Below are 15,150 nucleotides of genomic sequence, written 5' to 3'. Positions count from 1 at the left end.
TAACAGATCCCTAAATTAAGTATTTTTGCTTTAAGGATAGTGACAGGGTGGACAGGAATGCCAAGTGGGAACCGTAAAGGTTAGGGTTGGGGTGCCACGTGGGAGTTGCAGAGGAGGCGCGCGTGCGGGCAGTATGTCGGGGTGCGGGTTTTGTCACACGTGTAGGGGATGCGTGACGGAGAAGACAGCAGGCGCCGCCGGAGGATTAAAAAACGAGGGGGGCAATGGCGGCGTAGGTAACTTGAGCTTTTCACTTTCACTCTTGGGGTGTGTTTTTTAATTACTTTTTATATTTAACCTTTTTAACTTTACTGCTTTGCGCATCACAGCTAGATAACGCGCCTCATTATTTCTGCAGGCAGGCGCGTAGGAATCGCTGATACACACGCTTTATCTTAAATTAACACATTATTTATCTGTTTGGGTGGTTTTATTAGCCGTAAAGTTTCTGTGCGGTTTTGGATTTGACATAGCCGTGGTGTTGGGGACAAAAGATCGAGATGAAATATGGAAGGCAGGCTGGATTAGGTTTGGTTGGTGGATGGGTAAATCACTGTCATTATAGACACTTTTTTCTCTTATTTTTTTCCTTTGCTGGCAGAGGGTTGTAAAGGGTTTCGAGTTCGAATCACATTCTGGTACAAAATTGAAATTTGGGAGTTATATGAGAGTCCACGAGGCTCAGGTTTCGAGTCTGCGCTCGAAAATGCAGGTGGTTTTGTGTGGAATTTCGTAGTCAGAGTGTGTGGATTTGGTTTTGTTTTTGGGGCAGGATGATATTGCCATGGTTGGGAAAGTCGTCTGGGAAGAAGAGTAGTAATGGCGGTAAGAAAGGGAGTAAGAAGAGTATTAAGGAGAGCAGTATTTTTGAGGTGTTCCATTTGAGGAGATCATCCAAAGGGGCGAATTCGAGGGAGGAATCGGATGCGGAGAGTGCGCTCCCATCGACGTCCACATCGACGTCTGTGACACGATGCCAGAGCTTTTCGCATGCCGTGCCTCTACCGCTGCCCGTCGCTGCCGCAGCTGTGGCGCGGTGCGACTCTGGAATCAGTGTGAGTGCGAGTCAGCCCCAGTCTCTGAGAGACAGATCTGCCCGCCTCGCCACGCTCTTGCCCTTGCCTTCGCCTGAACAGGGTAATAACAGGCTGGAGACTGCAGATGGAGCGGCATCCGGGTCGGAATCTAGCACGAGTTCGCTCGCCAGTGACGATCCAGCAGACAGGGATCCTTTAAATCATAACAGGTAAGCTCTTTTATTTATATGTGGTTGAATGAATGCAAGCGATTTTAGAGTTTTAATGATGCAATGGTCAATAATGATGGCCGCGGTTCCTCTTATCCAGGATTCTACGCATATAAATTAACAACTTTGGCTATGAATTTGCTCTTTATGTGGTTTGGTGGTGTTTTGATTGAAAGTTCGGCTATGAATTCGTTTTTTCTTTAAGGCATTTTGTCATATTAGTTGACAATGCTTGATTATTTAGGGCTTTTGTCGTATTGATTGACAATTATGGCTGCGAATGTTGAAATATACAGGATTGTTGGCGTATTGTTTGCCAATTCTGGCTATGCGTTGGCTTATCTTGTGTCTATGGCATTTTATTGACAATTCTGTCTATGTTTTTGCTTGCTTAGGGTTTTTTTTGGCATGCCAGTTGTCCTTTTTGGTATAAAGTTGCTTATGTAGGTTTTTTTTTTTGACGCGTTGGTTGACTATTCTTGATTTGAATTTGTATAAGGGTTTTTTTGGAATGTTAATTGACAATTTTGTGTATGGGAATAAAGCATGATATATGCAGGTTTGATCTCAAAGGCCGACACGAAAAATAAGAAGAATCGAAAAAGTAATGAGCAACCAAAATCTAATGCTTCTTTGCTCAGTAAACCGCAAAATTTGCCCGTGGCATCAAAGAAGGGATTTTCATCAAATCGAGAATCGCTTCCCAAGCAACTCCAGATCCCAGTTAACAGGGTTCTAGGCAATGCAACTGACAGTTCTGCCATGTCTAGTCCTTCTAGTCCAATGAAAGCTTTTGTCGTAGAGCATCATTCACCTACTGGTGGAGGTGCTGGAGCTCCAAGGTTTTATGTGGATTCGGGTATTTTCGGATCAGGCAATTGTTCGAGTCCAGGTTCAGGCCAAAATTCTGGGCAGAATTCCATGGGCGGAGATATTATAATTGGGCAACATTTTTGGCAGCAGCAGGGCAAAGGCAGCTCTGAGCGGTCACCTGTGCTAAGTCCAAAGATGCGGAGTCCTGGTCCAAGTTCAAGAGGGCAGAGTGTTGCTGTTTCTCCCTTGCATCCCCGAGCTGGCGGATTAGGACCTGAATCTCCTACTGGGAAACATGAAGATGGGAAGCAGCCGTTGTGTCACCTATTGCCGCGGCCCCCACGATCCCCAACCACTTCCTCTCCCTACTCTCCCTCAGCCAAATCTTCAGGAGCACGTAGTCCAGCAGGGAAAGAAAATCCTACAAGTCCAGCAACACGATGGAAAAAGGGGAAGCTGTTGGGAAGTGGGACCTTTGGCCATGTTTATGTTGGCTTCAACAAGTATGTAGCTCGGAACACAGAAATCTACCATAATAATCTTATTTCAAGTTACAATAATCATTCTGTGGTAGAAGATGGTTGCTGTTATCTGCCTTTCCTGTTGAGACATTTTCAAATTTGTAGCCTATTGAAACTTTACTGTACTTTTCTTATTTTGAATTACTGCTACTCATATTGAGGGACAGTCACCTTTGTGATGGCTTCTGGATATTATTAATTTATTTTCCCTATGTATTATTGTCATATCACCCTACTTTGTTGTCTGTGGACATTACTTTTACAACAACTTGAAGTTGTCTACGAGCTGCCTTTGTCATTCATTGCCCTTGTACTTACAGGTGTAATGAGCTGTTTCTATTAATGCTTCTTGGTGAATTGGAAAACCAATTCACATCTACCTCATTGGTAGAGTACCCCAGCATTACGAAGAGAGGTTCAGCTGGTCCGTGCTTTTCAACATTGGATGAGAGCCGGACTTGGTGAGCACAAGCTGGAGTGGTATGGTGGTGTTGTATGATCAATTCACTCATGAGGAAAAATATAACTTGTAAGGGTGACAGTAGCTCGGTGGTAGGGTGGCACAACATGCCAAAAGGGGGTCCTATTTTTGAGCTGTTGATGGTTTCTACCATCTGAATTTTATTTGTCAGTGTTCAGCCTCATAAGCATAATTTTTTCGTTTAGCCTAAGATTCCTATATGGTCGTTGCATTTCTTTCACTTTTTAAGGTGGTTTTCTTTTATATTTAATTAGGTGATATTCTGGACAATATTGATGAAAAAAAAAGAATTAGATGCATGTTTAGCATAAAAAATATACCAACTTCTTTTATTGGCAGATTGTGTATTTTGTACCTTCAAGGTACTGTAATGGAGTCTTTATTACATTCACATTTTAAAGATGTTAACCAGCTTAAAAATATTGGCATCTGGTTGTTGACTATTCACATTATGGTTTACTTTATGTATATGTTGCCTTTGTAGTGAAAGTGGAGAAATGTGTGCAATGAAAGAAGTTACACTTTTTTCTGATGATTCAAAGTCAAAGGACAGTGTAAAGCAGCTAGGACAGGTTGGCAGTTGAACATCTCACATCAATTGTATTTGTTGTATAGATATTCTATTGTTTAGCATGATCAGGGTTCATTTCCTTGATCATGAAAACAAGAGACTGAATACCATATAAGATTATGTATGATCGTTTCAAGCTCTTATGTGCATTGTTTGAAATGTTTTTTTTGTCATCTTTTAACAGGAGATAGCCATGCTTAGCCATCTGCGGCATCCAAACATTGTGCAATATTATGGAAGTGAAATGGTATGTGGAGTTTTGGTGCTTTTCATTGTAAGAAGTATAATCTTAATTTGCAGGCATTTTTTTTACCTGGGCAGCTGGTTCTTTACCCTTCCAAAAAGTGGTCTGAATTTCTTAGTTTGATTTCATTTTTTAATGGACTTGAAACTCTCTTTTGTTAGTCAGTGTTCCATTTCGAACCCACAATTGTAGCAGGAAGAGTTTGTTTGATAACAATGCTGTATTAGGCTACCGCTAAATTCTTGCTGTGGAATACAGATGAAATACCTAATAATGTCATGCCATTATGGTAAATTAGTGGGAGATAGTTAGCATATGCAATGCAGCGTTTTGGATAAAATGCATTCATCATCTCTATCATTATAGAAAGTATGGCTTGCAACAAGAGTTGTAGCTATTGGTCTCATCTATTTGAGAGATTCTTTGTTAGAGTAGACTTAAGTTTTTTGATAATTATATTGTATGATAGATTCCCTTACTATTTTTCTTATTATTATGATGATAATTAGAGAGAGGTAGTTGAGCTTTATTGAAAGACGAAGTAAAATGAGCAATGAAAAAATGATTTTTCTGCTCTTTTTGTAAATTATTTTCTATTTTTAGAGCAGTCGGGAAAGTGTATTAAAGAGATCATTATATATTGGAGATCTATAACTCATCTGAGATGCGATAGTTTCATCTTGAGGTTCTGATGTGGAATGATAGCTGTATGTTGATAGACATTGTTCTTGTTGAGAATGTTAATTTGTTGCTCGACCATTTGATCAGTGGTTTGGTGAATTTACAGCCGCTGCTATCTGATTTTTTTGTCATCTGGGTGAAAGAGGATTTTCTTTAATTTAGTCTTGAATCGATTCTGTCTTCAAATGGGTTGGGCGTTGTTATTAGCTAGGTGGCACACAAGGGCTGGCCACCACGTGAGGGCAAGCCCAATTTTTTGTGCTTCAGCATGATGAGAAGAAATTAGATTAACTCTAAATTGTCTGGCATGGTATACTTTCTTTATGTGAAGGTGTTTCAGGATATGGGATGGTGCCATTGTCACCAAGCATTTTGCTGATGGACTCTAGATATATCTTTAAGATTTAAGCCCTTGTTTTTGTCTGGTCAATCTAGATCTATGTTTATTTTATGAATTAGAATATTTTTATTTTAAATAATAAAAATGTTCCTCCATCATAGGTGGATGACACACTATATATATACCTCGAGTATGTTTCTGGAGGTTCTATACACCAACTACTTAGAGAATATGGCCAGTTTGGAGAGCCAGCTATTCGCAGCTATACTCGGCAGATTTTGGCGGGCTTGGCATACTTGCATGATCTTAATACTGTCCACAGGTAAATGCATTTATTTGTTATTTTTTCATGTGATAATGTGTTGCTATGTTCAACAGAACCTGGTCTTCTTTTCTAGGATTTTCCTAATAGCATCTTTTGAACCTTTCCCATATATAATTTCCCTTTTTTTTTCTGGTGGTATTTACAAATGGCCAGATATTTCTCATGTCTAATTTTGCACAATTGGTAATTGTGCAGAGACATCAAAGGGGCAAATATACTTGTTGATCCTAATGGTCAAGTAAAGCTTGCAGACTTTGGCATGGCAAAACACGTAATTTTTCTGCAGTATCTGAATGCTTTGTCACTGTTCACTTGTGTTTTGATAACAAAGATAAGCTCCATCATGAAAATGACTATAATTTCACCTGCTGTAAAATATAGTCTTGAAAAGCTAAAACTATATTGTGCCTATGTTTCTATGTTATTCATGTGCTTCCAGAGATTTTGGTGCCAACATAGCATTGCGTATATGTAGATAGGGTAAAACTTATTCAACCCTTAAAGCAAAGTGGTTACTATAATTTTCTTTTGAATTGAAGATGTTGTGGAGTGTATTTACACAATTGACAAATATTAAATAAAGAAACAAGAGATTTTGCAAAAAATTCTGCAGGTTTTCTAAAGGTCCATTGTTTTGGATCACAGATTTACACCATGTGATCATAATCACGGTGAAATGATATGCCTCGTTGTTGGGGCAAGTTGTGATTGACAATATAAACTGGGAAGAATTATAGCAACCCCATGATTCTTGATAGTATATGGATTGTAACCCCCATGCTAGTAATTTTCTCTCTTTATATCCTTTTGAAATTAGTCATCAATATAACTAAGTTAAGAACAATGGGAATCATAAGAGTTATGTTTCATGTGCCTTCCTTTTCGAAATTATCTCACTGCATCTACTTCATAAAGCTGCTCTCGACTCTTATAATAAAGCAAGTTACTTCAAATTGGGTGAAACTATTGCTTTGATGTTGTCCAGCAAATAGCAGAGGTCTCTTATAAACAATTTGTATCTCATAAAGATTAGCATTTTGCTCTCAATTTTTTTATTTTGTCCTCTGTTTACTTATGAAGCAAGTTGCTTTCAAGTATGTTGAAACAGCAGCTTAAATTTGTTTCAGGCTCATTTAATCTGATTTGAGGTCCTGAACCGTTTTATGATTATAGTGTTGAGGTTCTGATATATCCTTACATGAATGTCAGAAGACAAATAAAGAATTAGCTGCCAAAAACTGATGTCTATACATTTTTCATTACCCTGGTTAAACAGAATCACTGGGATGTGAATTTGTGCTGGCAGGATAAGACCAAGCTCTTGCAAGCTGCTGTGATATGGGCATTCCAAATCAGTTCATTTTGTCAAACTAACAATCAATCAGTGAGGATCAGTGAACTTAAATCTACATCAGTCACTATAATATTTACATGCAGGTGTTGAGGCATTAGTAAACTCAAAACCACCTCAGTCTAACCTAGGGCAATGGTTGCTGTGCTTGTGAGATTACAATGACATTGATATTCACAAAAAAGGAGATAAAAATGAAGTGATTCTTGTCAGGTTGTTGGACTTAGGGCCTATCACATGCGCTGGACTTGTTAGGCCTTACTTTCTATCATAGATGATAATAGTTATCGGGGATCCATCTACAGTGCCCTGTGTGACCTGTAGAATTCTCCATTTCACCCCTTGATACCCAGGAACCTGGTGAATGCATCTAAAAAACAACCCTTGCCTTTTGCTTTTACCTATGCAGTATTTTGCAAAATGAAAAATCTTTTTATTCATTGATCTATGTGGCTTGAGAGAAAGCAGTTCCTTGCAGTGCATACTTTGATTCGATGTTAATTTCAACCAACTCAACATGACTTGCTTTGGTATTCTATCGCTGTTGATTTCTCCATGAATTTCTTAGTGAGAGTGCTTTTGCATGTCTTCTCTAAGGGGTTTTAATTGCTAACTATTTATGGTTAGCAACTATAATATCTTAAACTGCAAAGCAATAGTTTCCAAGGTTTAATAATAATAATTATAGCTGCCATCTATGAAAAAGTGTCTTTGATTTTTGTTTTCTGTGTGTAATTCTTGTTATTCTACCATCTAAGGGGTTTTAATTGCTAACTATTTATGTTTAGCAACTATAATATCTTAAACTGCAAAGCAATAGTTTCCAAGGTTTAATAATAATAATTATAGCTGCCATTTATGAAAAAGTGTCTTTGATTTTTGTCTTGTTTGTGTATTTCTTGTTATTCTGCATTATATAAATTTTAGTAAAAAATTGCACTTGGTTGGCTTTTTTTCTGTAAGATTTCTATGCAGACCATCTAAATATGTTTTTGATCTACTGGATTTTCTCTTCAAAGATGATAAACAATAACTGCTAGTTTTGTAGGCTTTATGGTACTATATTTCGCTGAAGTTCTCCCGTGACGACAAAGTTAAAGTTCTTTCTTTAGTGTGTTGACCCATTGCACATAACACAATAAATACACTGTAATTTTAAAAGAAGCCAAGCTATTGGACTTCATGCATGGATGATTCAGTCTAAATTATTCAATTTAAATTTTATTTTGATATAGCAATCTCCTGCAATTTGTTTTTAATAAAAAAACAGAAATACTTATATACGGGGGTGACCATTTTTAAGTATGATTTTTTTTGGAAAGAAACTGTATTTTATTTTTGTCATTTTCTGATATTAGATATATGTTTGGAATATGCTACACCATGTTTGTATTTTGTAAGCATTAGCGATGGAAGATTAGTCTGGAGCAAAATAAGAATGCTTGCTTCCCTGTAGTTGGTATAGGGTCAAAATAGATGCTGTTAGTATACATGATTCAAATATGACTTTATATGCTGTGTTCCTGGCTGCAACTTGGGGTATGTAGTAAAACGTGGTGGGTTGTATCAAGTGGCTTGGAGTTTGTATTAATGAAAAGTTTCAAACAGTAACATGAATAACAACAGCTAACTTTTACCCGATGCTAATCCTATGCATTTTTTCCATACCAGATCTCAGCACATTCATGTCCTTTATCATTTAGGGGAACTCCACACTGGATGGCTCCTGAGGTATTAAATTTGCTTTCCTTGTAGATATAGTTTCCTTGTTTGTTGGATGCTTGGTTTGATATGCCCCTGGAACATAAACAATTGTCATTTGCTCTGCTGGTTCAGGTCATTAAAAATATAAATGGCTATGACTTAGCGGTGGATATTTGGAGTTTAGGTTGTACAGTCGTGGAAATGGCTACTGCAGAGCCACCATGGAGGCAGTATGAAGGGGTAAGACAATTGCTGCTGTTTATGATTGCTGGCACAACTTCAATTAGGAACAAATATTTATATATTTTAGAACTGCTAGCTTCCTCTTAGGGTAGAAATTGCATATTCAGATTCCATTAACTTTTAGTTATTTCTGCTTATGAGTGGCTAGTATTTGGAAATCCTTAGGCTTTTATGTTTCCTAAGCATTTGGTTAAATGTTTGAGATTCTATGGTAGATTTTTGATCATGTGTTTCTGGGACACCTTTTCGGTGTAGGCCTGGCTTGGTGACATCAGAAGCATGTAATCAAGTGTAATATAATTTTAAAATTCGAACAGAATTCCAGCATATATATGTTCAATGTTTTCTTGTTTCTCTGTTCTTCCATGCTTCTACATGTGTATCACATAATTATAAAACTTTATAATTCCCATGACAGGTTGCTGCAATGTTTAAAATTGGCAACAGTAAGGAGCTACCAGCAATTCCTGACCATCTCTCAGAGGAAGGCAAGAGTTTTGTGAGGCTGTGCTTGCAGAGGAATCCTACACACCGTCCAATAGCTGCACAACTCTTAGAGCATCCATTTGTGAAAAATGCAGCACCATTTGTAAGACTGGACCCTGGCACAAAAGCCATGGAAACAGAGGCATTGCCCTCATCTGCCTGTGGCATTAGAACTTTGGTATGCACCCTCTGTTATAACTGTCATCTTTTAGCTGGTTCACATTCTTCTGTCATTTGTTGTCTTATGATCTACATGTTTTCTGAGTTTTCTAATGGGTTCTGAATAGGGGCATCTAGTTTCCTCTCAATTTCATATTTAGTTTTCTTTCTTACATTTTTCATGTGTTTTATATAAATAAATGTTTACCAACCTGGAGAGTTTAAATTTTCGTTTGGGGATACAGTTGATAATTTCAATACATATACCGTCAAAGGTTTACTTATCCCATCAGTCAGTTGCTTTCACTAATATTTGTTTTGATGTTATGATGGCTCTAATTTTTTTTTCTGACAATTGTGCTATATCGAATTTAGACATGGAATGTTATAGTTATTTAAGCAATATTTCATTCTTTACATTTGATGTTGGACATAACTATTTCTCATTTCATAATAAGGTTCAAGGATCAGTGTGTATCTCTTCTTTTGAAGAGTCTTATTCCTATGGACTTCCAAGGCACCAATGATGTCATTGAAAACTTAGTTTCGAAATAATCCTCTTTAAGGTTGTAATATAGATAATTGATTACATGAAGTTTCAAGGTGCCCTTAGGTCGAAAATAAGGCTTCTCAAGTTTGTATCCCTAATCTGGTTTTTAGGGAATCTTTTCAACATTCTTGATTTGCAAAAACAATGAGGAGTTTTTTTTTTCATTTCATTCATAATTTTGTGTGGTTTTTTCAGTAAAATTAATGAACAGAATATTTTCAGTCAATTGGTAGAAGCTACAAATTTATTTAATGGGAAATTGAATAAAATGTGAATAGTACAAATAAATAGTTCATGTGATTAGTCTGGTGTGCTTATTTGAAAATTGGACACATACTCAAGTTTGCAGAAATTTAGCCCATAAAGAGTTTCTTTCTTCTAATGTTTTTGTCCCAAAATGAAAATTTGCAAATCACATAATTTTTTGCATGGTTTTCACTTATATTTGTATTGTTGGTCTTTTGAGTGTTAACTTTGGCCGTTCCACAACCTACTTCTTTGTAATCAGTCAGATTGATGTATTTGCTTAAATATTTTTGGCTAGCATTTATAATCATTATCTTAGGAAAAATGTCTTTAAAAACCATAAATAATTTTCTGGAGCAATGAGGGAAGTTTCTGATACATTAATTAATTCTTTTGTTATTATTACGTGCATAATAATTTCCAAATACCCCTTCTCTGAGTAAGGATGGCCACACAAAACTGTCATTGTGGGTATAATCTAAATCAGAATAATGTAACTTGTTCTTTCTAAATGCATTCTTAATTCAGTATTATGGGACGAAGATAGCTATATGTCACATTAATAGTTTTAAAATTGTAATATCTCAAAATCACATGTAATACCTGAGACGTGTAGATGATTACCAATATATATGCTTCAATAAGCAAGATCCAAAACATGTATTGACACATCAGATTAGAAAGATTTAAAATATCATACATTTCAGTTCCGTAACCAAAAAAAACTACCTATTGATATGATTCTGACCTCATTCCATTGCAGTGTAGAGGACTCTGGAACATATCCAGTATCCATGCTGCTCTTACCTCGTATGGATGGTAACTATAGTGTTGCTACATTTGCATGGAGGGGAAGGATACTTCTGTCATTCACAGTTGTAAAAATGAAGAAAAATAAAACCCAAAGCAAAACATAAAAAGATATTGAATTATAAATATCAATTTTTTGGTTCTAAAGCTCTTTAGTTATTTTAGTGTAAAAATATATATTATACATGCAGATGCACCCTTCTACTCAAGTTTGGGTTTTTGCATACCTGTAGCCTGTGTATACCCTTAGCCATGGAACTTTCTTTCTTTCTTTCTGGAATAAAGTTTTATTTCTCCTGCACAGTTAAGTTTATAAGCATTATAGATCGCAGAATATGGTCATTTGTTGATGTCACGTGTATTTCTACTGGATTTTGGATTTCTGCAAGTGTATCATAAATTCTTATCTAAATGTAATTAGTTACTTCTTAAAATATACATTTTCCGCTGTTTTCTACTATGATTTTCACAAATTATGCAGTTGTGCTAAACTTGTATTTGGTTATTAAAATTTAATGGACTTCTATTTGTATTTCAATATTGTTATGCAGAATTCTACACAACATCCTGCACATTCAAGACATCCTCTTTCAGTTGAGGCAGACCACTCAACATCACGTTCAAGAATACAATCAACCTACCAGCCTTCAAGGTTTTCCTTTTTTTCATATGTTGTATTCTGTTGATGTCTTTCTATTTCTAATGGTAGTTTGTAAAAGTGATTTCCATGGATCAGTAAGAACTTTTTTCTTAAGTCAAATACTTGTTCTGCAGTGATCAATTTTGTGCACAGAGGAATATTTCCTTGCCAGTATCTCCCTCTGCAAGTCCGTCGATCCAGTCACGGTCTCCCAACTATAGATATGACACCATGTCCCCGTCACCTATATCAACACCAACTCTTAGATCAGGCTCCTCAACTCCCCTGACTGGAGGTTATGGTGCTATCCCATTACAGGCTAGTGGAGGTGCAAGACAGACAGTGTATGTGCGGGAAAACTTTGGTAACATGCCCCAAATGATGAATGGAACATACCCTATCAGTTTTGGGGGCTATACTGACTCTAGGCCTGATTTTTATGCGGGAGTGCAGGCACTTCTTACCCCAGAAGGGTCCCCAAGACTGCAGAGTCATCTAGTTGCAGAAAGTGATGTAATGGGGAAAACATATGGTAGAGTATTGAGAAATGAGAATGGACATAGCCAAAGGCAAAATAGTGGTCATGGGGTGTTGGCAGAATTTGAGCTTAAGAAACTTCAAAAAAATCCTTCTCAGGTTGTTGGATTTGATTTAAGACCCGTATCTCCCATGCTTGGTCGTGCAAATGGTCATGAGCATTGCTTGAAGGTGCCAAAATTTCTTCTGATATTTTGCATGTTTGTTGTTTAGCAGTCTGCCGATGGTTTGTTTATTTTTCAAGTTGAAACTGATGCATGTTGTACCGTTCTAATGAGTTGAATGATTATTTGCCAGGTAGTTTTGCATCAGAATTTGTCAACCTAGCTAGTATCCACGACTGACCAGGGTTTGTACGGTAATCCTGAAACTAAAATTGTGGAACAATGTCAGTGGCCGTATTAATGGGTGTGCCTGATCAGGCTCAGCACATGTGTTCTATGCAAAACAATTGGATGGAAGCAATGGAAACTCAACTTCTACAGTTCCTCATCATTCAGTAACGTAAGTAATTATTTATACTTGTGATGTCCTTTTCATCGGTTATATGATTTTTTTGAAAATAGCAATTTTTTCTTCTATATTGCATCTGTAACCAAGCCTACCAGAAGCTGACGCTAGTGGATACTTGTGTGCAGAATGGGAGATAATAGCTGCAGATTACTCTAGTTTTTTTTTTGTAACATAATAACTGTGACCATTTTGTCACAATTAATCTGTAACAATAATATTGAATATATAAGGAGTGGGAAGATTTGTTACTCTGATGTTGACCATGGTCATTCTTTTTAGAAAGAAAATTTTGTTGAAGTGGCTTCTGTTTTAATGTCCCTATTTATTTGGGCCGAGTGTAACTAAATTTCAAAAACAAATAAAATTTAACGAGTAGTCTTGTAATGCAAGATTGTTTATTGCAGTTTACCAGGATAATGAAAATCCGCGCAACATGTTTATCAAGTCAATATAATGCAAGTTACTATGTGGTCAACAAACTATCATAATGAGAATTTTCTGTGACAGCGAGAAATTGAAGAGCCAAAGATCTCTTGCATGTTGGAAATGGTAACTTGGAGCTAGTTACTGGTACTTGTCAATTGCATCTTGAGAATAATGAATTTTCATGCAACTTGGCTGTGCTAGTTGTAAGATGTATTGTGCTTATTAGAAGCAATCAGAAGATGTTCTAGGCAGTGTCTTTGACAATTCTGACCTTCAAAAATTAAAATATTCTTCAAGATTGGTACTACACTTCCATCTGATGAAGTAAAAAATGTGACTTGCAGTGAATATTTTCTGCGCTTTCCCTCGAGTGCCTTTTTGGATATTGGAGGCGACGTTTATGGGACCTGATATTTTTTCTGCTCAACGTGGACTTATACCACGGGCTAGCTGTTCTATGTAAGACTGCTGATAAAATGTGTACATTAGAGAAAAAATTACCACAAAATTATGAGTGGTCTTTAATTTAAATATTTGTGGTTGATGACCTCATTTCCTGAAACTTAAATATTTCTGGTTGATGACCTCATTTCCTTAAGAGTGCCTAAACTTACGGTAGGGCAAAGAGATGAATACAGAATCAACAACACATGTTAGTGTCAAAATGATGAAACAAACAGTCACTCAGGTGTAAGAACCTACGAAGGGTTCTCAACTCAGACAACTGAGGTTTAGTTGAACCTGTTGCGTTTCATGTTTTGTATTTTGCAATTTCTAACAAGGCTAGTTTTGAACAAATAGTATGCAAAAAGCAATATTGGAAAGAGCTGGAAATTAATTGAACTTCATAAAATTAGGATTATCAAACCCTTATTACATCCAATTTGTATAAACACCAATAAAGAAATCAGACAAGACCAGGAAGATTTATTGTCAAATACCTCAAATTTATGAAACCTCTTATTTATCCTTGTTGCCGTACAACAAATAATGACAGCAAAATTATTTATCAGTCCAAACTACCTGGAATGGTGACCTCTTAATCCTTGCTGCCGTACAACAAAAAATAATGACAGCAAAATTATTTATCAGTCCGAACTACTCGGAATGGTGAGTTTAGCAGCTCAAACTGAAGCTACTAGCTAGGCGTTTCCTTTAGGATTTATTTCAGAATTTTTGGACGGCTCCAATAAAATTGGACCTTTTCAAAGAAGAAAGGTACGACAAATCTGCAGGTACATTCACAAAAACCCAAGTTGTAAACGCTTTTATTTATGCCTTACTTTGTGGCTGCAATCATTCCTTTGCATAAAATAAATAAAACCCTTTTTAATCTGCCCAATCTTGGTTCTTGGATATCCACCGTTTTCTTGTATCGATATTTCTAGATCATCTGCAAGAAGAAACCCTTCTTGAAACTTTCAAGCCAAAGTCAAAAATAATTTTTTTTTCAATTTAATATAAAAGTGGTCCCGATGAGAAATAGACTTTCACTTAAGTTATAACTTAAAGTGACTTGAAAATATTAAAACATTAAAGTTCGCCATTTAATATTTAATTAAAGTAATTAAATATTAATCTCTCTCTAAGTATAGAATCTGCGCGACACACTGGCTAAAAATAGCAAGACTGTTAAAAATAGAAAGTGTCTCAAATGGAGTCTTGGATACCTCAAATGAAAGCCATTCCTGTAATGCTCACTCTGAAGATGAAGAATCAATCTCCGGGAGACCCTCTAACCAACCTCATCAACCTACGAGAGTCAGTGATAGGTTAATCTACTCAGTTGATAGATGTCAACTAGAAGGGGACATCACATCGAGCGATGCGACTGTGGAATTGGCTGCACATGTTGGTTGACACAGTGATCTTATGTGATTTTGTTGGTTGATACAAATGATCTTATGTGATTTTGTTGGTTGTGCTCTCTCTACCTTTAATTTTTGTAGGGTAGGGTTGGCATGTCAATTCTGTGTTTGGTTGTCAACCTGTTTGGGCCCTTCCGCCCCTTAATACGTGGTTGGGTTGCCGCATTGATCATGTTGCTAGTTGTTTGCTATTGGTTGGGGAGGTATCACTGCCCACTCTCTTCTGAATCTAGAATTCATATGATTTATGCAGCATCAGTGCACCGCATTAGAGGGAGGACAAGGACGATGGATAGTTATAATCCATGATACAAGTGCTTCCTCGATGAAGCTGTTTTAAAAATAAATAAATTTGCATTTATCAAATTCCTAGTGTTTGTTCATAGTTGATTATT

At 36.7% G+C, this 15,150-nt stretch overlaps 1 protein-coding gene across 4 annotated transcripts; it reads left to right on the top strand.

Moving 5' to 3' along the window:
* Positions 1–343: 343 nt before the first annotated feature.
* On the top strand, positions 344–13,641 carry LOC131066474 (mitogen-activated protein kinase kinase kinase YODA). Of its 4 annotated transcripts, none has more exons than XM_058001242.2 (14): positions 344–1,246; positions 1,792–2,562; positions 3,546–3,633; positions 3,817–3,879; positions 5,059–5,219; positions 5,418–5,493; positions 8,245–8,304; positions 8,410–8,517; positions 8,939–9,184; positions 11,323–11,423; positions 11,546–12,119; positions 12,246–12,452; positions 12,866–13,010; positions 13,232–13,641. In XM_058001242.2, the coding sequence occupies exons 1-12, from the start codon at positions 774–776 to the stop codon at positions 12,273–12,275; spliced, it is 2,751 nt and encodes a 916-aa protein (XP_057857225.1). In that variant the 5' UTR covers positions 344–773; the 3' UTR covers positions 12,276–12,452; positions 12,866–13,010; positions 13,232–13,641. The 4 variants fall into 4 exon arrangements, with proteins under 4 accessions (XP_057857225.1, XP_057857224.1, XP_057857226.1 ...); XM_058001241.2 differs by having other exon boundaries at positions 12,866–13,031; XM_058001243.2 differs by lacking the exon at positions 12,866–13,010.
* Positions 13,642–15,150: the final 1,509 nt, after the last annotated feature.

Source organism: Cryptomeria japonica, chromosome 11 (assembly GCF_030272615.1).
Source record: "Cryptomeria japonica chromosome 11, Sugi_1.0, whole genome shotgun sequence".
Classification (NCBI taxonomy): domain Eukaryota; kingdom Viridiplantae; phylum Streptophyta; class Pinopsida; order Cupressales; family Cupressaceae; genus Cryptomeria; species Cryptomeria japonica.
The sequence above is the reverse complement of the archived record's forward strand: the minus strand, read 5'-3'. Positions and strand labels throughout refer to the sequence as shown.